The sequence below is a fragment of the Gorilla gorilla genome, chromosome 1 (genome assembly GCF_029281585.2).
Source record: "Gorilla gorilla gorilla isolate KB3781 chromosome 1, NHGRI_mGorGor1-v2.1_pri, whole genome shotgun sequence".
Classification (NCBI taxonomy): Eukaryota; Metazoa; Chordata; class Mammalia; order Primates; family Hominidae; genus Gorilla; species Gorilla gorilla.
The window spans coordinates 142,702,990-142,727,001 of NC_073224.2; the positions used below are offsets into that span (position 1 = coordinate 142,702,990).

A 24,012-nucleotide genomic window follows, 5' to 3' on the forward strand; every position below is an offset into this window, starting at 1 on the left:
AGGAAGTCACTGAGAACTCCACCTTATTCATGAATGCTTCAACCCAAGTGGAAATGCATCAACTTGTTTGGGTTGAAATCCCAGCTCTGTTGCTCATTAGCTATATGACCTTGGGCTTACTAGACGTGTGAACATTTTATACTTCAATTTTGTTATCTGTAAAGTGGAGATAATAATACTACCTACCTCGTAGTATGGTTGTGAGGATTCACAACCATATGCAAAGCACCTCATACAGTATCTGAAACAAAGTATGTGTACCACGGATGCCAGCTATTAATTATCATCATCAGCCATCATCATCATCCAGTCTGCTAGTAGTTTTATGCATTTATGCCAAATTTTAAAATAAAATGTACAGCCCTCTATTCTAGCTTTTGACTAGTATGTATCTTAGCTCAGGGTGGTAGAAAACAGAACCCAAGGAAAGGGTCAAGTGTTAATGTTTTGTTGGGAGATAAAATTCTAGGGTAGCAAGAGTAAAAGAAGATGGAAATGAGACAGAGAAAGATGAGACTTGAATACAAGGTAATGCATTACTGAGTTAGCCACTGCTTCACAAGCTTCAGTGAGACAAGACAGCCAACTGGCCACGTGGAACAACTCCAGACAGACTAGCTAGAAAGCAATGCCTTGGGGTAATCCATCACAGGAAAAAATGGAGAGGAAATGTATCTTCTATTCCCTTCTGCCTTCTGTCATGCATTGGTTGAAGTTCATCCTTCTGGAGAGTCCACTACCCAGTCCTTCTGGATTTTATCACCTGGTGAAAGCTTCTCCAACACCCTGTGGTTTGGCCCAGTATGGCACTTAATCCACTATATTACTCTACACTATATTACTCTATTCTACACTTGTGATTATCCAACGTGGTTGAATATTCATAAAGTTATACACAATTTCTGCCTTATTTTGGAGGATGTGCCTTCATATATCATTTATTCATTGGTCTACTTCTTTTTAAAACTAGATAGAATCTATCCATGCTATTTTCATAGAAACAGAGACTTTCAGAAATGGAGAAAACCTTGACAATCCATAAATACTTGAATCTTGTATTCATATGACTATGAGTGGTACACAGGTGAGTGAAAATACTGTGCAATTTTATAATAGTTTTACCATACCATAACCTAAATCAAGTCACTCCCAGGATGCAATACAGAAGGCTAAGTTGGATGGTCTCAAGTAAAATTTGGCTGCTGTTAGGGAATTCTATTGGTACCTTCAAGGCTTGCTGGAACCTGGAGAAATTAGTACAGGAGTGACCTAAGCATGGAGAAGTGATCCCTGCTTGTTGCTGGAAACCCAGAAGTGCTCTGAAATGCTTTCAGTAATGTGCTTTAAAAACTGGCAAGCATGCATGCAAACATCTTCTAAAGCTATTAATCAGAAAGGGATTTGACAAGCAGACGGCACATGTGTCTTTCTAGAAAAGTGTCTAAAATGGGCATTTTAGTAACTCGAGAGGGGGAATATCATCCTTTTGCCCTTTCTCCATTTGTTCCTTGGTCAAAGCAGCAGTGATCCATTAATCACCCACGTAGTCAAGTGAAGGAGGAAGAAGACAAGGAAACAAATAAATGGGATAAAGAAAACAGAGGACGAAGGTCCTTATGGTCAAACAATTGACAATTTTATAAAGGAAAACAGCTTACCTACAGCAGTTTCCTTTTTAATCCCCATGGACAGGTACGTTTTATGAGTAAAATAAACCACTGGTTCAATGATTCATTCAAAGTCCCGTATTTGACTGAAGTAGTCTGCCAGGTCAATCTGACCATTTAGAAGTTTTAACCATTCTAATTGTCATTTAAAATCTGTGATTTGATTTTCACAGTACCTAGCATTCTAGTGCCTGGACACTGTGATAACCATCTTAACTATCTTAAGCTGACATCACTTAAGGAAGCGATCATTAAGAGAACATAAACAGCTTCCCAAAGCCTAACTATAATCCACAGCCAGGTTAAGTATGTTGTAACTTTGCAAATTATGATAATAAAAAAATTATCATGGTTAACTTGTATATGAAATTTACTATGAGACACACCTTTTGTAAGCTAAAAGTTGTAATAATTTATTTATACCTCCTGTAATCCTGTGAGATAGTTATTGTTATAGATTGAATGTTTGTGTCCCCCCAAAATGTATATGTTGGAATACTAACCCCAATCTGGTAGTATTAAGAGATAGGCCTTTGGTAAGTCAAAGGTTTGATAGGTCAGAGGGTGGTGCCCTTATAAATGAGATTGGTGCTTTTATTCAAGAGACTCCAGAGAGCCCCTATTCTTTCTGCCACTTGAAAACAGCAAAAAGATGGCTATTAACCTGGAAGCAAGTCTTCACCAGACACCTTGATCTTGGTCTTCCTAGCCTCCAAAACTGTGAGAAATGAATCTTTGTTATTGAAGCTACCCAGTCTATGGCATTTTTGTTATAGCAGTTCAAACAGGCTAAGACAGGTGTTATTACTGTCCTCATTCTATAGACAGGAATGTTAAGTTACAGGATGGCAAGTTGTGATATGAATTTACACAATTTGGCCCAGAATCTGTTATTTTAACCGGTATACTATGTTGACATTTCTGCCCACCAAAATGGCTAGTATCAAAAGATAGATAATACTTAATGACGGTGAGGATGTGGAGAAACTGGAATCCTCACACATTGCTTGTTGGAATATAAAACGGTGCAACTGCTTTGGAAAACAGTTTGGCAGTTTCTCATAATGTTACAAAAATGTACCATACAATCCGGAAATTCCACTCCACATCATCTATCTCGGACAAATAAATATATATATCCAGAAAAAAAGACTTGCATACAGATGGTCATAGCAGCATTGTTTCTAATACCCCAAAACTGGACACAATCTAAATCCCTAGCAGGTTGATGAATGGTAAACAAAATGTGGTGGTACATCCATACAATGAGATATTATTTAGCAATAAAATAGTCTGACACCATAATAGCACAGAATATTTTAACGTGTATAAAAACATGCTAAATGAAGATAAAAAGACACAAAATACTAATATTTGTTATTATAAAATTCCATTTATGTGAAATGATTGGATGTGACAAAATTATGAGGACAACGAATCAGTAGTTTCTTGAAGCTTGGGGAGGTGGTGAACAGTGGCTGCTAAAGGATGCAAGAAAACTTTTGGGTAATTGAAATATCGTAAAACCAGGTTGTGGTGATGCTGCACAACTCTATAAATTTACAAAAATATCATTGCCTTGCACACTTATAGTGGGCGAGTTTTATGCTATGTAAATTATACCATAATAATGTTTTTAAAAACCCACATACTTAAAGATAGCTTAAATAATATGTGTAATGAAGTTATTAAATACTGAATTTTGAAATCTGAATTGGGAGCGATTCATAGTGGAGAAAAATCTGTAGGCAAGTAAGGGGGATTTCACTCATGCTTAGGAGTTCTATTTCTTCAAAGTCTTATGGGAAAATGACATAATACCTTTATTTAAGATATGTATACTATTATTAGTATCAGCAATGTAACAAAATTAATGTTTGTGAACCTTGCCAAATTTAAAAATAAGCACGTTTAAATAAGTCTGCCTAATTAAGGCATCCTGGGTAGGAAGCATTTCTATATTTCTCAAGTGTGTTCCATGTATTAAAGTATTAAAATTAGAGTATTTCCTTACAAATAAGCACTAATCATACTTTGTATAAATGTTTATGAATGTTGCAAGTTATTTAAATTTTAAAACTGTATATAAGAAAAGTTAAATATATCAAGGAGAGTTTGGCTTTGAAGCTGGCAATAACTAATATCTGCTGAGAAACTCAGTCATAAGGTTCATATTATCAAACAGTATATTATGTAATGGTCATAATTTCTATTCATTCAGCAAATAGTTACTGAGTGTCTGATGGGTACCAGGCACATTAGTAAGAAACAGATATATAAGAAAAATGTCAGATAGTGGTAAGTACTTTACATTAACTTACAATTTAAATTAGACTGTGTGATAGTGACTGGGAGGATACCTTGTCTGGTTGGGGAGTCGTCTCTAGAGCAGTGATATTTAAGCTGAGAACTGAATGAGAAGATTCATCCAGCTATGGGAAAGTATGGAGAAAGGCATTGCAGAAAGACAGAGCAAAGCTCCTAAGGCAGAAATAAGCTTGACATACTGAAGGAAGGCCAACGAGGCAGGACCAGATCATGCAGTACTTTGTAGAAAGTGTTCCCATTTTTGCAAAGTGAGGCAAGACATTGTTGGTCTTATGCGGTGGCAAATTATGATCTAATTAATATTTTAAAATAATCATCCTAGCTGTCGTGTAGATAATTAATTTAGGAGGGTCAAGAGTGAATAAAGAAAGTATTGCAGTGAGGCAAGTGAGAGACCATGATTGATTCCAGTTGCAAGAATGCAAGAAGCTGTGGTTATGGCAACAAATAGATTCACGATATATACTTGAAGTAGTGCTACAAGATTTGCTGAGGGATTGAATGGTCGTGGACATGAAAAGAAAGGAACAGAGATGATTTCTAGACTTTGGACTGGTGGAGTGATAGGCTGCAGTGAGTGGAAAAACTAGGAATGGTATTCTGGCTATAGTTAAGATGCCTAGGAAACACCTCCGTGAAAATGTCAGATAGGCACTAGTATCTCTTTTTTTCTATCCTACTTTCTAGACATGTCTCAAGCCTGAAAATGCATGTACAAGCCAATGCAGATAAATGAATGTATGTCTTATCTCCTAGCTAGGATGTATGTGCATTTTCACTTGTTAAGAATGCTTCGTAGTAATTGAAATAATATTAGGCACAAAGCAGATATGTGCATACTTGCTTGTGGACAGATGCTAAGGGGAGAGAGGAATGCCTTACCGTAAGTCTCGACCAATGAATGTTTAAAAATGAACAATAAGCAACTGTGTTTTGAATAGTTCAGAGGCCAGTTTCAGTAAGCTCTTGTCATTCTCAGAAATATGTTCCTGAAGCTAAATTTTAGAAGATTATGAATCTTGGAGGAAAAGAGTAAAAGAAATGAAATTCATATCAAATGTACATTTTAAAATAAAATAAGTAAATGGTCTATAAAACATTTCCCTCCAAGGGGGAGGGAAAAAATGCTCTACATTTATTAGCTTTAAACACATGCTCATCCAATTCTATAACTTGCCTTCTTTGAATATTCAGGAAACATTCCTTCTTCATTTTGTTTAACTGGTCAGATTTCCCACACATTTAATATTTTTGTGACTCATCAGTCTTTTGAAAACTTTTAAACCAGATTCTCCTGGCCTGAAATATAAATGCTCCAAGTTAAACATCTCTCTTCCCCTATTCTATGGTCATGCCCCACATAATCAGAAGAAAGAACAATGTTTGCCCTTAGCTTTGTTTGGCAGATATGAACCAGGAGAACCTTAACAGTTTGTGGAATTAAAGATGTAGGCATGCAAATATAAACTGCCATTATCTCCAAATCAATAATTCTGTGTTTGTAAGACAAAAGAAGATAATATGTCTAAAGATCAAAATATCAAACCTTTGTTTCAGATAGCTGGCTTAATCCCACAGTGATAGACCTGTCAGATATTATAATATTTAGCATATTTCCTCATGTGGAAAATGATGGGATTTCAGTTGTCATGCTTTAAGGGCATAAGCAATAATCTCATTATCATCTTCCTAAATCAATCAGTACATCGTGGATATTAACTCTGGATGGCACCAGATGTAGTAATGAATATGAGGTGAGAGGAAAGTTTCACGACTCATCATTGAGCCTAAAAACAATGACACAAGCAAAAAATCAGTTTAATCACTGGTGAATTTGTATGGCCAAATACATCACACATTACACATGCCTGGTCTTACACAGCTACAGTAAGAATACTGTTGCACATTTATAAGGCCTGATGTCTCTAAAACACACAAAATAAATGTGAGTAATCTGGAGGGAGTTTAAAAAAAGCCAATTCTATTGCATGTCTGAGCATTATTTAATTAGGTAATGTTGATTATAAGCAGATTCAAAATATAAGCAGTGGTTTAAAGTGTGACATTTTATAGACAAAACTGAAATATAAAACACATAAAACCCAAATGTCCAACAATGATAGACTGGATTAAGAAAATGTGGCACATATACACCATGGAATACTATGCAGCCATAAAAAATGATGAGTTCATGTCCTTTGTAGGGACATGGATGAAATTGGAAACCATCATTCTCAGTAAACTATCGCAAGAACAAAAAACCAAACACCGCATATTCTCACTCATAGGTGGGAATTGAACAATGAGATCACATGGACACAGGAAGGGGAATATCACACTCTGGGGACTGTTGTGGGGTAGGGGGAGGGGGGAGGGATAGCATTGGGAGATATACCTAATGCTAGATGACGAGTTAGTGGGTGCAGCGCACCAGAATGGCACATGTATACATATGCAACTAACCTGCACAATGTGCACATGTACCCTAAAACTTAAAGTATAATAAAAAATAAAAAATAAAAAAAAATCCAACTTACCTGTATTTATTTACCTTATTTACCTTTTCTTTGACCTAATTCATATTCAATAATTGATTCAAAACCTGTAGTATATTGATTTATGGGTAGGCGGTGGTAATATGATTCTGGTTTATACTCTCAAAGCATAACAATTGAAAGGTCATTTCCTTGTCTCAAAATTCGATCTTATATGTTTATCTGTGTGTGATTAAGTTAATTGTTTACAACAACGATATGATCATTTTGGTCCTGGAGCTCAATGGAGCAACTCATCTTAGAAATTAGTCAATATGGAACACACACACACACACCTCAGAAGACACCAGTTGCACATTCAGATACAAAATTCAGAACTTGAATAATTATTCTTACCTCTGAATCAAACTCATTGTGTCACACCTATACCAACAAGGGAGGCCTTCCTAGTAAACAGTACTTAATAATTCTTATCTCATTTGGTCCTCACAACAGCTCTGCATGGAAAGTTCATTCTGACAGAAAACAAACAGCATAACCTCAGGCTGCTTCAGTCAACAATTTTGTTTGATAATTGAATGTGAAAAGAAACCAGAAGATTAGTCCATAAATTAACATGTGCCGAATGAAAGAATAAATTAATTAGTAGGTAGTTTTTGAGTAATAGAGAAAGTTTTTGAAGAAATGATGAGTTTGAATATAGCTCCCTTGGCGAGGTGCAGTGTGTCACACCTATAGTCCCAATCCTTGGGAGGCTGAGGCAGGAGGATTGCTTAAGCCCAGGAGTTCAAGATCAGCCTGGGCAACATAGCAAGACCCTGTCTCTACAAAAAAAATTAAGAAATTAGCCAAGCATGGTGGCATGCGCCTGTAGTCCCAGCTACCCAGGAGGCTGAAGGAGGAGGATTGCATGTGCCCAGGAGTTTGAGACTGCAGTGAGCTATGATCATGCCACTGCATTCAGCCTAGGCAACAGAGTGAGACCCTGTCAAAAAAAAAAGAGAGAAAGAAGAAAGAAAAAGAAAGAAGAGAAAGAAAAAGAAAGAAAGAGAAAGAAGAAGAGAAAGAAAAGAAACAAAGAAAGAGAAAGAAGAAAGAGGAAGAAAAGAAAGAAAGAAAAAGAAAGAAAGAAAAGAAAAGAAAAGAAAGAGGAAAAAAACAAAAACAATTGCTCTCTTCTGGTAAAAATTCAGAATAATCTATTAAACACTCCTGGCTACATTCCCAGCAAACAGAGAGAAGGCCTTTACTGGGCATGTGCAGTGCTTTTGCAGGACCTGTATTAGAGGAAGCAAATCATTTACAATGGCAATAATATTTGTACAAATTTGCTCAATAATACATTTTATCATTTACTTTGAACTATTTCAAAGTAATTTGATGAAGTGTTGAACTTTATGAACTTGAAATAATTAAAGATAGAGAGGGAATTCTTTAAAATGAAAATATTAGTCCTGACCCAAGAATGCTGGACTGACCTCTATTGGTGTGTGATGCAGAAACCCAAAAAAATTAGATAAGAGAGTCTAGCCACAAAACAAGATAGAAGACCTTTTCCTTAGCGTCTCTGGGCTCTGTTTTATCTGTCCTTTATTAGAGTTAGAATCCAGATTGCTTTAATATATATGTGTGAGAATTAGAACATTGTATATATTGGATTTGATAGTATGAATTCAGTCATTGTTAAATGAGATCTTTATAGGGTTCTTAATTACACATTCCTTCAGTTAGTGTTAAAGGGGACCATCATAAGAGAAAACATAATCAAATGACAATTGCTGATAAGACTCAGGCATCCAGACTGGGAACACCAGAGATGCAAAAATCTATACACAGGACAAAAATTTGTCCAGTTTGTCTGTGACAAATAGTACTTTGAATATGAAGAAGAATGCTGAAGAAGTAGAGTTACTCCCTGCATCCTTGAAATACATTGGCATATCCAAAGAAGAGTTAAGTAATAATTCAAAGATATTAATGTATAAATGATGCAATGAGTGATATAGAATGCAGCAGAAGTTGAGAGAAAAGTATTCTCTTGTGGATTGGTGTGAGTTCTTAATTATGATATATTTGTATAATTGGAGAGAAAAATGTATTCTTGACAGGGAATGAAAGGGAATTGTGTTTGTCACTGACTGATACTATTACAATATTTTTATTTTGCTTCATTTATTCATCCATTGAATAAGTCATATGCCAGGCAAAGATCTTTATGTGGTAAGTACTGGGCGTACAATGGTAACCAAAAGAAATATAGTCTCTGCCCTTTTTGCTGTGTCTCTGAAATCTGGTGAATGAGATCCAAATGATGATACCTATTGTGCAGTTATTTAGGCACTGAAGTAGATAATTATGTATGTTTTATTTGATATAATACTTACAAGAAATCTATACTACATATACATAGGTATGTATGTGTATATATGTGTCTTTGTATAAATATATGTACATATATTGTATATCATATATACAATATTGTGTGTATATAGATGCTTGTGTATATGTATGTGTATGCATAAACATAAAAACATACACACATACATATATAAACATACATTAACATAAACATATAAACATGTATACGCACATATGCATTATAAGCATATAGATTTTATATATATATATATATATATAAAATCTCCCTGTTTTCACATGAAAGCCAGTTGCCTTCGTAGTAGTGGTCAGAACAGAAAGCAGGACTGCACTGTGGTTACAAGAAAGGATCCTGTGGGCAAACTGAGCCAGAATTTTAATCTTTGTTCTGCCATTTAGTAACTGTGTGATCTTAATCAAGGCCTGTAATTTCTGACCCCATATTTACCCATCTGCTAACTGAAGAAAATAATAATACTTACCCAAGGTGCTATTGTGAGTTTCAATGTGGTGCTACATGTAGACATATTTTGAACAGGGTTTAGAACATAATAAGTAACCTAAGTAAATTTCAAAATGCTGTAATCATAAGGGAATTTGGGTAAAGCATAAAGAAATAAGTTACAAAAGGACAGAATATTAAGTTTGTTAAAATACACCAAACCTTTCCACCCTTAAAGGATATGGATTTTGAGTAGCTCCTTACCTCCCCTGTCCCCTTTGAGTTTTTTTTTTAGGCTGAAAGACCCTTGGAGGAGTGTCTGGAGAAGACATGGAAGCTCCGTACCCCTCCCTCATACCTTGCCCTATGCATCTTTTCTGTTTGGCTGTTTCTGAGTTGTATCTTTTATCATAAAAGAGTTAAACTGAAGTCCAGTGGGACAGCAGAGCAAGCCCATGATCACAGGCAATGTCCACCATTCATTCCCTGCCACCCCATTCCCATTAAGCATTGGAGATGCCCTGTGAGGACCCAATTCTAGTGAACCACATTGTGTGAGAGTTCAGCAAGATTCAAGACAAGTACAAGTTTCCAGGAGATGTAAGGGATAGAGGAAAGAAATGTAAAGAACACTGTGGCAAAGCAGCCAGACTCCAGCAGTACCGTTTCTCCAACAGGCTGGTGCAATGAAAAAGAGGCTGTGCCAGATAAAAGGAACCTTGAAGGACAGAGCAACTGGATGCAACATGCGGTCCTGGATTGAACCTAGGCTTGGATAAACTAGCTATAAAAATATTATGGAAATTGTACTATGAATATCAGATTACACTAAGGAATTATTTATTTTATTAACTGTGAAAATATTATTTGGCTATATAGAAAAATGATTTTAGATTTTAAAATATATGAAGTTCTTACTAAAGTTGAAAAAAACTGTGATAATTTTTCAATAGGTGAATGGATTCTGTTGCTACAGAACAACCTGGAGCAACCTTAAATGCATATTGCTAAGTGAAATAAGTCAATCTGAAAAAGCTACATATATGTGATTTCAATTATATGACATATTGGAAAAGGCAAAACTATAGAGACAGTAAAAAAGATCAGTGGTTGCCAGGGGATGGGGGAGGTGAGGGTGAGGGGGATGAATATGTACAGCATAGTAGATTTTTAGGGCAGTGAAGCTATTCTGTATAAAACTCTAATGATGGATACATGTCATTATACATTTGTCAAAAACCATAGAAAGGTACAATGCAAAGAGTGAATCTTAATATAAACTATGAATTTTAATAATAACATATCAATATTGGTGCTTTAACTGTAACAGATGTACCATCTAATGCAAGATATTAATAATGGGGAAGGTGCCGAGTTTGGGGGTGGTGTGGGCATATGAAACTCTATGTACTATCTGCCCAATTATTCTGTAAATCTAAAAGTGTACTAAAAAGCAAAGTCTATTAATTATTTTTTTAAAGTTGGAGGCCAAAAGGGACCCTTTAAATCTAGGATTATCTGGATCAATAACAGGATCAAGTCGGGTCCTCTTATTGGATCAAGTCAGGTCTCCAGGATTCCAAATCCCCACCTAAGTAATAAAAGCCTGGTGAATTAGATCCAATGTTAATGCTCTGAGGCCTGCATAAGTATCTGAAAGACCAGAATGTTAAACTAAACCAAAAGTGACGGAGCATTTTGGAATGCATTCCACGGGGACAAGTGAAAGTCTCCCTCCAATATAAAGACAGGAATGAAAAAAACCCTCTAAGTAAGGGAATCACAGATCCTAGTGGTACAGGACAATCCCAGTTTATACTGCTGGTCCTGGTATTTTCATTAATAGTTTCCTGTTTACTCTCAAGTGTCACAGTTTGGATGGTAAATTATATGGTCATCTCTAAGCATCCTCCTAAAACCCTCAGCCTAGAACTTTTACTGGTGTTTGTAATCTCTCTTCAGGTTGTCATAGTCACAAATCATAAAACATGTGCCCTTTTAGTGAGAAGGCATAAATAAAACTACTTCTTTGGACATTGCATTTCTTTGTCTGTAACCATGTTCCAGTAGATCCAATCTTTTGTAGCTGAAGACCAGGCATTTTACTTTTAGGTTCTTGGCCTTCATTAAAACAAAAAGCCAAAAAAAACTAGCATACAATTTATTCTCCTGGTCTTTCTGCAAAACCACAAACTTTGTGAGCTTTTATTTTTCCATATACACAGTAAAGGGATTAAAAATGAGTTTAGTATTTTTAAAAGTTCCTTTTAACAAATGCAAACCTTATTGCTTTGCTTCTCTAGCCCTCCCATAAATATGCACCGCGTTTACCATATATTAACTTCAACATTGGTAAGGTTGTTTTGTTTTTCCTATAATGCTTAACTCTTACATAGTTTATTCACTCTTAATCAACTGAACTTTAACTTTTGTGTCCCAGAATGTATTGGCAACTCAGTCAAAATTGTTGACTCGCTGATAACAGCCAAGTTGTACTCTCTCACAAATTTGTGTTTTTATCAATTATAGATTAACTATCACACCAACTACTGAATTGTGAATGCTTTAAGAGGTAGTCAGGACTATTTGAGATGTTATTTTCATGTTAACAAATATTTCTCATTGTAGGTGAATTGTTCTTTTTTTTTTTTTTTTTGGAATGTGAATGTCTGCTTAGTTATTGAGTGACCACATAACTTTTATCCATCTTCAGAGTTCAGAAAAAAATTCCATGTGTTAATCTTCCCTATAGACTTTTTCTCTCTAGGCATTATGACTTCTCCTCTGTGATCAAACTCTATGTGGTATTTTAGTGAATGATATGATAAATCAAGTTTTCCCAGCTGTGTTGACTCTGTTGAAAAAGAAAGATTGCCTAAAATTAAGGATTTGAGTCATCTGACAGCTATTGTTTGGATGTTTAGTTTCCTTTTCTTACCCCACTTTTATCATGAGAGGTGCTGAGCATGCACAATGCTACGTGCAAACCCTTACACCACCACCTGTGTTACTGCAGAGTAACTGAAAATTGCTGTGGTAACTGATGCAGCACCAAAGCCTGATGGTGAGAAACGATGTTAGTAGAAAAATCCTACTGCCTCTGAAGAGCAGTGGCCAAGCTTCCTCAAACTGCAGCCACAGTTCCTAACCAAGGAATGGGCTGCATAGGATCCTGGTGTGTAGAAGACTCCAGTTGTTACCTCAGTCTTTTGAGTCTTGTATGTGTGCCCGTTGGGAAGCAGAGCCATCAACAGCAATATCTTTGAAGAGTCAGAACAGTAATCACCATTCTTTGGCCCTACATGTTGTACCTGGCTCACCCATTTTATCTCTAGTGTCGCATAAAAGGCAGACAGAGGTGCTATGTCTCTGTATGGTTCTTATTATTATTTCTTGGTTGCAGTCATTATTGAGATCTGAGTCCAGTTAGAGCTCACTTTGTAAAGGACAGATACAAGGAAGGGGGCAGGGCAGTCTCGCCTGCAGGGCACAGCCCTTTGACTAATCAGCCCAGGCCATCTTCAGTGAAGCTGTGTCATCAACAAAGTGCAACAGAGAAGATCAGTCTCACAAATGCTCTTCTGAATAGTAGTCGAGTGGGTGGCCCATCATATGCTGCCTTTGAGAAAATACTTGGAGAATTGATGATTATATTCTGGCTGGCAAAATGTGGTTTGGATCTCAGTATAATATACCTTGAAAACATATTATTCTCTTCAGTCTGCCTTTAGCTGATCTTGGGTTAAGAAATTAATTAAAGAATGACCACAGAGTGACACTGAAAAATAGACTTTCAGGCTACATAAAGTTCCTTCCTAATTGGAGGAAAAGGGGGAAATTTTTGTACTTAAAATTTATCAGAGAATTTATCATTTAAGAGGATAAGTAATGTACTGAGAAGAAATATATGATTTACAAAATAAATGACTCCTATACCATTTGGACTGATCCATGAGTGGCAATTAAAAACAACTTTGAAAATATTTAATAAGCAGAACTACTTATCCATTTCGGCAATTTTTCTGAACTGAACTTTTGAAAAACAACATCTCCGGGGCTATTCGTTTGTTGTTCTTTTCCCAATCCTATTTGCTGTGGTCAGAACATAGACAACTGAACTCAAAGCCAGATTTTTTAGTAGAATGACATTTGGACAGCTATTTTACTTAGTGATCCTGTGCAGTTTCGTAGCAAAGCTGAAATAAGCCCTCTCCTTTTGGGGGAAACAAGATGGTATTCTGCTGAATGCTGGAATTTTATCACTTTGGGAAAAAAAAAAAAAAAAAAGCTGCTTGAGAGACCTAAGAATATAAAAGCATTTGAGATCTCAGAAGGAGTTTAAATCAATGCACTGCCACAGTTACAGAGCAGATGAAAGAGCCTGCTGTCTCAATTGCCAGGAAACTACTTAGAAACTCTCACTTTGATTTCTTCACGTAGTCCGTTACATTACTGCTAAATGCAATATATAGGGACATCATGACTTTGATGTTGTACAGCTCCAACAAATAGAAACTAATATGATAGAACAACTAAGATTTGTGGTTTTATGTGAATATACAAATACATCCCCATCTAGTTCCCTATTTACTATGTATCTCCAGGGGCTGTCTTTTAACCTATATTTTTATAAAATTATAATTTTGGTGTTTTATTCATGAATTCCAGTAAGCAATGCCATGTTTATGTAGTACCAAAAGCTCATAGGCGGATATTGTTATTCGGAATTCTTACCTTATCTATATGTATTGTACATCAATTTTTAAAGTACAATGTAGTTTTATACATCTGTTTGTCAGTACTGGTCAGAACTCAATTCCGTGAGTAATTATTGATTCCATGCCTTCAGAAAATCTGATTTTTTTAATCAGTAGGTGTGGGCAGATAGAATTAGAAACTGCATAACATCCGAAAACAGGAGAAATTTAGTTTCCAGTTAAAGTAAGAAATTTTAAGTGGGTCATCCAAATATTAAAACCTTAAATGTTAAAAATCTGTGGATTTCTGTCATAATAATTAATAAATGTGAAATCACTTCGCTTCTTTTTATGAAAATTATAAATATATGCTTGTTTATATATGTAAGACTTTCATCTCATTTAAGGCTTTGAAATTTATGGAAATAATAATAAAAAGAAAAGATAAAAAGCTCTGCAGAGGTCAGAAATTCTGAGTCTTACTGTTGGCCCTCCCAGTTACTAATCTTGATTTTGGGCACTGCATTCAATGTTTGGTTTCAATTTCCTCACTTACTGAACAATTCATAGCACCTTCTCTGTCTTTCTCTTAGAACTGATGTACGATGATATTGACAGACAGTGTTGTAGCAGAAAGAGCTTCAAACCAGGCGGGTCTGCCAGCACTGCCTCCAACTAGCTGTGTACCATGCACAGATCATTTAGCCATTCTGGACTCCTGATCTCTGAAATGAGGAAGCTGGTCTGAAAAAAAGTCTAAATTCCCTTTAATCTTGTTTGTCACCATGCTTTGAAAACTGTAAATTATTGTATAGATATTCCTTTTTGACAGCATGCTTTGAAAACTATAAAGTGCTATATAAAATATTGCAGATGTTTTGCATAGTTTAAACAAAATATGTGCTTATCAAAATAGGTTAGTAAGAAGAGATAATATAACCTTCTTTTTCCTGAGAAAGCTTTAAGAATTGGATGAACAACCCTTCTTATTCAATGTTTCATATATGAACCACATTCATGGGAGGCTTCTTGAACCTCTTCCAGATACATAACTCAGTTATTAATGAAATTTGTGATGTGATAACCATTGCAAAAGAATTTCCGTTTTTGCTTAAATGTAGTAATTCTCCAATAGAACTTTTACTAATGAATTTACAGTAAATTTGAGACAACTTTAGACTTCAATTGTAAGCATATATTTTACTTGCATATAACCTGGAGGCACATACTTCTAAGTCCTGAAGTGTAGTTTATCCACCTGTATGATAAGAAATGAAAAGGGATAATTATGGTCATGGGTTTATCTGAGTTGTGTTTAATAGATCAAGATCTCTATTTTTAAACTTTGTTATATTTTAAAATAGCATTTGAAAAATGTGCTATTTGATTACACAAAAGCATGTGCCAGTCTCAGGGTGTTCCTGCTTTTGTAGAACTCTTCTCTGCCAAATTATTTACCTGGGATAAATATTTTTAATCTAACTTAGATTTTATTTGATAGCTTCCTTGTAAATTTATTTTACTTTTCAGATGAAGTGAGCTTTTTTTTAATAGGCAAAACTTCCCATTTTGGCCTCTGCCAGGCACTTGAAATTCTAGATTACGTGAAATTCTACAATACCTATGAGGTTTAGTACCATTCTGTCTAAGCTTTATAATTTCCCCAGTACTTCCACCTTCATGATATAATTTAATCTTCACAACAATAAAATGTTATCATCCTCCTTTTTCAGATTTAAAGGAGGGAGAAGGGAATCAACAAGCTAAATGACTAGCCCTAGTTACACAGCTGCCAGATGACAGAGTTGGGTCTCAGACCTGAGTCTTCTGACAACAAAACCAAAGCTTTTTTTTTTGGAGATCATTATTTAATGCAAATAAAAATAAGATCCATGGCTTTCCTCTGCAGTATTTGACCAAAAATGTATTACATTAAAAAAATTATATCCTGCCTAATTCATGCCCTAATGATTTATTCATAGTATGAAATTTAATTTTGGTGCCAATGTAGCTGAGTATAAGCTACTATTTTAAGCACTTAAGTATGTTGCCTTTTAGTTTCCTATGTGCTAAGTATTTAATCTCCATTTTTAAGTGAAAAAAAATGCTCATGATTACACAGCTAAGATGTAATTGGAACTCGATTCTGCTTGACTTCTGTGTGCATGCTCTCAGCCTCTTAACTTAATATGGCATAGAAACCACAAGATTTGACTTTAAGAAACAGGACTTCAAGTCCAAGCTCTTTCCATTTTACAAGTAAGAATATTACTCCCTCTCCTGACTAAGTCAGGTTTGAGTACTGAAAGAAATAATGTATGTAAAGAAGATTTTGAAGACGTAAATCTCCATAAATAGGTAATTTACTGATAATCTAGTTAATCTCATTTTATGAGAAATACTGAGAAAAGAATAGCTCCCCACAACCCTCTGTTACCATCCAGGTATTTGTACAGTTGTTCTGCACAGGTAGGCCTCTATTAAATGCGTCTGCACCTAAAGTAAAAATTCAGGGCACTGTGTCAGACCCCTGGAGGAGACTATTTGGCGCTTTATGGCACATGTCAAATCATGCTGCACAGGGGGCCACCACCTACTCTGCTCCTGTGTAGGGCTGGTCCTGCTGAGAATCTAGGGGCCTCTCTTTAAAATAGCTCACTATAGGGATATTCACACGTATAGAAATAATTAATGGTGGCAACGATCCTTATAATGGCACCTGATGCCCTGCTGTGAAGAAAGATAAACCAGCCTTCACCATAAAGAACTTACAAATTATACTAAGCAAACATGTTAACAGCTATTAAGAGTCCTAATCAGAGCTGTTAAACAAACAATTAAGAGATGTCATATAAAATGCACCCATTTAGGCATAGCAGCTACATGTTTGGAGTTTTAACAGGAACCATTTACCTTTGAGATAGCGATAAGGCCCTCAATGGAGTATATAAGTTAGGCAAGGACAAGGCATCTTTCTAAGCAATTCCATTTCCTGAGATCAAATCCATGGGCAAAGCTGTTCTCAATGGTGCACTCGCATCCTAAGATTTATTTTTAGTCTTATTAGTATTTAATCAGCAAATTATTCTTGTTTCTTCAAACATGACTTCTTATTATAAGTAGTGCATTATTTGAAAGGCTAGGAAAATGTTGATATAATCTAATAGTAAAAATTAAGGAGAAACCTATTTGTTTAGAATAAATTTTTTTTTGCAGTCAGCATTTCAGTTGAGATGAGATTCACCCCTGCCAGTGCTTAAGACTTTGCTGTTCTAAGTGTGGTCCAGCAGCAGCAGCAGCATCCCCCGAAAATTTGGCCAATGCAGGATTTCACTCCAGGATCCCACTCTAAAGCTACAAAACCAGAATCTGCATTTTAAAAAGATCCCCACCTGATTTGTATGTGCAATAAAATTTTAAAAGAAAATATAAATGTGCAAAGTTCCTACTATCAAAAATTCTATCAGGAAAATTAGTAGGTTTAATCTTATTGGAAGTAAAAATTAAACTACTCACTTTGGAAAGGTACGTAAGTGGTGTGACATTTGCCATATGATTAAGTATATCTGAAGTGGTCCCCTCCAGCACTCGTGTCTCATGGTGGATTCCAGGGCTTCCAGCATTGCACACTATCCCAGTCTTGCTCAGTAAGTATCCTGTAGTCAGTCTCTCCTTCCTCTTAAGGTTTTGCGTTCAGTTCACATTCTCAGTATAGCTCCCAATTATGTGAAACACCAACCCTGTATGATAAAGAGCCTAGAAGTGGGTGGGAAAGAGGAAGTTTTCTTAGCCTTGGGACCTACCATGTTCTTCTACAGTTAAAAGATACCAAGTCTACATTCTGATCACTCCACTCCTTGGCTGAGTCTACTGTATACAAATTGTGCCGTGTTTGAGGATTGAGATAACTCATAGCTTTTGTATCTTCTTCCTGGAAACATCAGGGATGATTTAGATTATACTTTACTGTTCATCCCTTGCAGTGTATTTCTAGATTCATTTTAGCAGCAGGATTTTACAATAATCATGAAAATCCCATAAAGTACATGACATTATGTGATTTTCAAAATCTGATTTCTTATGTTCACATGGTGAACTATTTTAAGACTATAGTAAAGTATACCCATAAGCATATACTACAAAAAAATAGAATCTCAGAGTAAGCAAAGAGGATTAAGTAAAGCATCAGTTGACTTTTATAGTCAAAAGAAAAAAAATACCCCTGTGGAGGAAATGATAATGATGTTCCTTATAATTGTTGTGAGAAAAAAACACCACCAACTCTAAGAAAGTTATAACAGGCCTAATTAATGTTCAAATTGTTCCTCCTGAGAAACAGATTTTTTTAATCTGATGTAAATGGGCTTCCTAGAAAATGTTCTTGTTCATATTTAGTAGTTATTCTATACTCTTTTCTACATTGTACTAACATGCAGCACTTCAGAATAGAAAATGAAGGGGTTTTTGTTTCTGCTTTTTGGTTTTGGCTTGTTATTATTCTTACTCATACTGTATGAGTAAGAAGGTAAATTGAAAACATTGACAATTTTTGTCTAAAAGCGTGGATTTTTTCAAAACCAGAGCTATATTTCAGTTGAAGATAACTTGATTAAATTTTTAAAAATGTATGTGTTTGGTCCATGCAATAGTTGTAGGAAAGTATTTGTAGTTATATTAAAAGTTTTTCCTCTGTTAATGTCTATATCTAGGTCATATTCTATTGTATGGCCAGGAATTCTGGTGCCACCACTTTCTAACCATGGGGCCTGGAGCAAGTCATTTAACTTTCCTAAGACTCACTTTCCTCACCTGTAAAATGGGGCTGAAAATTAAACCTATCTTTTAGGGTTATCTTGAGGACTAAAGAAGATAATGTATTTAAAAGTGCTAACAAAGTGTCTGGCCCCTAAGAAGAGCCCGCATCATGTTAGATATTGCATTGTTTTATTCTCATCACATAATCATTCAGCCAATTTTGACAGAAATCTCATACACAGAAATCAGTCTGTCCTATTCTGAAATGTAAAATAACTGTATCTCCTTAAAACATAATTATTTTCATTCTTTAAAAAAATAAAATGCAGGCCAAGCATGGTGGTCCACGCCTGTAATCCCAGCATTTGTGGGAGGCCAGGTGGGCGGATTGCTTGAGCTCAGGAGTTTGAGCAATATGGCAAAACCTCATCTCTATAAGAATAAATAAATAAATAAATAAATAAATAAATACCAAAAACAATTACCCAAGCATGGTGGTGTGTGCCTGTAGTCCTAGCTACTCGGGAAGCTGAGGTGAGAGGATTGCTTGAGCTCAGGAGGTTGAGGCTACACTGAGCTATGATTGTGCCACTGCACTCCAGCCTGGGTGACAGAGAAAGACTCTGTCTCAAACATAAAAGTAAAAAGCAAAATGCAAAACCCTATAACCTATAACCCCAGCTCGCCTCTTCCTCTTACAGGAGCCAAACTTCTTATAAATGTGACCTGGCTGCATATCTTTAGTTCATCATCCCTCATCCATTCCTCAACCTACCAAAAAAACCGGCATCTACTCCATTGCAGATCTCTCCTATAAAGGCAAATGTTATCCGGTATATTGCTGAGTGTTACATCCAGTCATCACTTCCAGCTCTGATATTCCTGACCTTTCTGCAGCGCCTGACTTAACTCTCTTGGATCTCTTCTGCTTGGTCATCTTTCTTAGCCTTCCTCACGATCATCTTTCTTAGCCTTCCTTTTAAGTGCTAGCATTCCCAGAATTTCACACCTGGCATTTTTTTAGGTACACATCATGGAATCACTACCACTGCTTGCTGAGAACTCCTAGGCATATATATATACATATATATATATGAGAGTTCTGTCTCTCTCTCTCTCTCTCTCTCTCTCTCTCTCTCTCTCTCTCTCCTTATCCCATTCCCCATTCTGGAACCTCCTAGTATGTTTTCAATAAATTCTCTCAACCAACCTAGCAACAATGAGGTATCAGGTAGCATGCTAGGCACGAGGCTTACGATAAAATGTATTTAATCAAAGACCCAAAAGGCTTTAAGAGTCTTTGAAATAGAATCTTATTATTCTGTTTTCAGGCATTTCCTTCATTTTCTTTTTCATTCATGCATGACATGATTTTTCTTTGTTGGCTGCCATTGCCAGACACCCTGGTGTATACTAGGTATTCAACATCTGGGAAAACAGGATAGAAATGAGTTTTTCTTTGCTCAGTTTTGTTTTAATGGTTGTTTTATTGTTTGAATTTGAATATAAATTGGGAAGTATGTTGAATCCATGTTGTAAATTTTGAATTTGATGTAATGTTGGGCCATGTTGGTGAAGAGGTTCTACAGGAATTTGTGAATGACTCTCTGGAGTCTACATGTGATATCAAAATTGGAGGGATATCTTTGGAAATAATCAACCTAGAAGCAGTATCTAAATCCACATTCTTCAAGCTTTAACTCAAATCCCAGCCACACTCACAGAATCCCCAGGGTTTTTTTAGTGGAAGAACTTTAATTTCTCTGATTCAAACTTCCTCAACTCCAGAATTTTTTATTTTAGTTCTCTTTTCTTTTTAATCTTTTGTAATAGTCCATTCTCATGCTGCTAATAAAGATATACCCGAGGCTGGGCACAGTGGGTCACGCCTGTAATCCCAGCACTTTGGGAGGCTGAGGCGGGTGGATCACAAAGTCAAGAGATTGAGACCATCCTAGCCAGCATGGTGAAACCCCGTTCCTACTAAAAATACAAAAATTAGCTGGACATGGTGGTGTGTCCCTGTAGTCTCAGCTACTCGAGAGGCAGAGGCAGGAGAATTGCTTGAACCCGGGAGGTGGAGGTCACAGTGAGCCGAGATCGCACTGCTGCACTCCAGCCTGGTGACAGGGTGAGACTCCAAAATAAATAAATAAATAAATAAAAAGATATACCTGAGAGTGGGTAATTTATAAAGGAAAGAGTTTTGATTAACTCACAGTTCAACATTTCTGGAGGAGGCCTCAGGAAACTTACAATCATGGGGGAAGGGGAAGCAGGCATATCCTTCATCACATGGTGGTAGGAAGGAGAAGTGCAAAGGAAAAGGGGAAAAGCCCCTTATAAAACCATCAGATTGTGTGAGAGCTCACTCATCATCACGAGAACAGCATGGAGATAACCATCCCCATGATTCAGTTACCCCCACCAGGTCCCTCCTACTGCACGTGTGGATTATGGGAACTACAATTCAAGATGAGATTTGGGTGGGGACACAGCCAAACCATATCATCATCATTCATTCATCTTATATTTGTGGAGAGCAGACTAACGGACAAACACTGTCCTAGTCACTGCGGATAATATAGTGACCAAAATAAATGCAGTTCTTCCCTTCTGAAACTTTGGTCTAATTGGGAAGTGAGTTGTCAACTAAATAATAATGCAATAATTAGAAGTTAAAAATGTCTGATTAAAAGAAGGCCATAACCTATTCTGGGCTCCTGGAAGCCTCCTTGAGGAAGGGACATTTACCATGAGCCTGAGGAATGGTTGGTAGTTAGCCATGTATGGAAAAGAAAGGCCTTCTAGCCAGTGAGAAGGTCTTGTGAAAAGATCCTAAGGCAAAGAAAGACTATGGCATTTTTTTTGAGGAAGAAAGGAAAGACCTGGGTAACTGGATCATAGTTGACAACAAGGAGAACAATAGCAGATGAGGAGGGAGACAGAGGCAGGGGTAAGTGATGGTTGAGTTAACGTAATAAACAGCACTCCAACCTCAGTTTGACCACTTTCAGACATGAGAACTGCCTGCAGGCAGCACATCCCAATAGAGTGACAATGAAAATTTAAATGTCCTTTATTATGTTGTGCCAAATTCGACTCCTTAAGCCTGACATATAATAAACTGTACCTATTTAAAGTATACAACTTAATAAGTTTTGAAACATGTATATACCTGTGACACCATTACCATTGCAAGTTTATGAAAATGTTCATTGTCCCTGGAAATTTCCTTGTGTTCTTTGCAGTCCATTCTTCCCCACCACCCCCATCTCCAGACGGCTACTGATCCATCATGCCTCAAACACTGCCTGGCACATAAAATAAACATTTGTTGACTCAAAGAAAAGTGAATTTGTTTGGAGAATTATCTCTTGGTTTGACACTTGGTTGACTGCTCTGTCTTTTCTAGGTATGCAGTGCCATTCAGAATCAGGATTTCACTGTGATCGAAGACTACTGCACTGGCCTCAAAGCCCTGCTTTATCTGAAAAGCATTGAAGAGCTACAAGACTGGGATGGACAGAGTCCAGCTACTGTGAGTCACCAGAAAGGGAAACCAGTTCCACGTATAGCTGAACTCATGGACAAGGTATGTGCTTAAATCTCCTGTGTTATTCTTGAGAACTCAGCCTTGGTTTCTATTTCAGATCTTATTTACCATCTCACATTCTCACCAACAAAGGAAACACAGTGCCTCCTGGATGTGATTTCTTCAGTGGACTCTTTCTGAAGGAGACTTGATTACAGCCATATGATGGGTCTGTGAGTTACCTTTTTATAAACCAATACAACACAAGATTATATAAAAGGAAAAGACCGATGTTTGCAGTGTAAAGTGCCTCCAAATTCTTGCTTACTGTGGTGATGACTGGCATTCTTCCCAGTGGGAGTCTGGAGATTTCTTTATGCTTTCTGGAAATTATAACATTACCTTTCTATTTTCAAGACAATCAAATCACTGTAGTCTTGAATAATATAAGGAAGTTTTTAAAATTAAAATCTAATCAGTATCTTTTGTAACTCTTTCTGCTGTGTGGTTAAACCGGGGCTCAAAAGGTTATGTCCCAACTTTCTCACTAACTGCTATTTTCCAAGAAATATACACTACATTTACGTTTTCTGTAATACAGTGATTTTAGCAACACTGCTGAAACAACATTCAGCATTTTGCCTTTGTATTTCCTTTGTATTATCCTAAATAGATAACCATTGTCAAAGGACATTTCTTGAGCCCTCAATGAGGGGAGGAAAAAATTATAATTCTTAGTCTTTTCAGCTTGTCACTACATCAATAATTAACTTTAAAAAAAAGAGAGGCAGTATAAAAAGATTCTTTAAGGAAGCATTTAATAATTCAAATGAATCTTAACTTGAAGCAGGTCACATGAAAAAGAATGGAAAACAAAAGCCCTGGGTACTCTGCCTTGGATGACTGGGTTAGGGACTCAGAAAGAATAAGAGAAACATCATATAATTGACTTATATTTGGCTAGTTTTAGTAGAAAATATCACTGTCCCTCTCCTAATAGATAGCCAAAAAAAACCCTTCTTCAAGAGTAATGTGTATGGTTGCAAGTCCAGTAATGAAAAAAGAAAAGGAGGAAAGAAATAAAATCTTACAATGTGGGTTCCAGGAAAATGTCATGATGAATGACTCCATGAGTGGCAATCAAACAGAAAGACTGTGACATTAATATTTATAATATTGTAATTAGCAAGATAGTGCCTAAGCAGCATTATTAGTGTAACTAATCATATTATCATAAACTGACTCTGCAGTATTTAGACAGTGAGTGTTCTTGCCTTTATCAATGACTATCAATAGCCTAAGGTTGTTTATAACTAAAAAAAAATCACAAATGACTTTACAATCATTCGATGTAAATATCTCAAGGAAATTGTCTCTGACATGATAGTTTATGACCATCTATAAAATCATTGTCTCAAATTTGGGTGGTTGCCATGTGAGCTGAAATGGAAGTAGCTGCATTGCACTGTCATGTTTTGTCTTTAAAGGATTTTCACACTCATTTCAAAACTTACATATTCAAATAAAAGATGGGTAATGAAGAAGACAACTTGTGTCAATGACGTAAATGGAAACTGATTTGGTAATAGTTTGAATCGAGATTCAGACTTTATTTTGTTAAGCTCAGCTTTCATCAAAATCTTAAGTGTAATTTTCAGCATTATCATTCATTTAAAAAAAGGAAGATTTTTCTATGTGATTATATTAGTGATTCATT

General features: G+C 36.2%; 1 protein-coding gene and 1 long non-coding RNA gene across 3 annotated transcripts in view; one reads left to right on the plus strand and one right to left on the minus strand.

Moving 5' to 3' along the window:
* The window catches only part of DPYD (dihydropyrimidine dehydrogenase), an 841,965-nt gene that overhangs the window by 704,596 nt on the left and 113,357 nt on the right, over positions 1-24,012 (plus strand). For both annotated transcript variants that reach the window (XM_031002041.3, XM_055373871.2), the window contains one exon: positions 22,176-22,355. In XM_031002041.3, coding sequence (XP_030857901.3) covers positions 22,176-22,355 — 180 coding nt within the window. The remainder of the gene's footprint in view (positions 1-22,175; positions 22,356-24,012) is intronic.
* Positions 1-24,012, minus strand: part of LOC115930640 (uncharacterized) — a 222,593-nt gene that overhangs the window by 103,427 nt on the left and 95,154 nt on the right. The window lies entirely within an intron of this gene.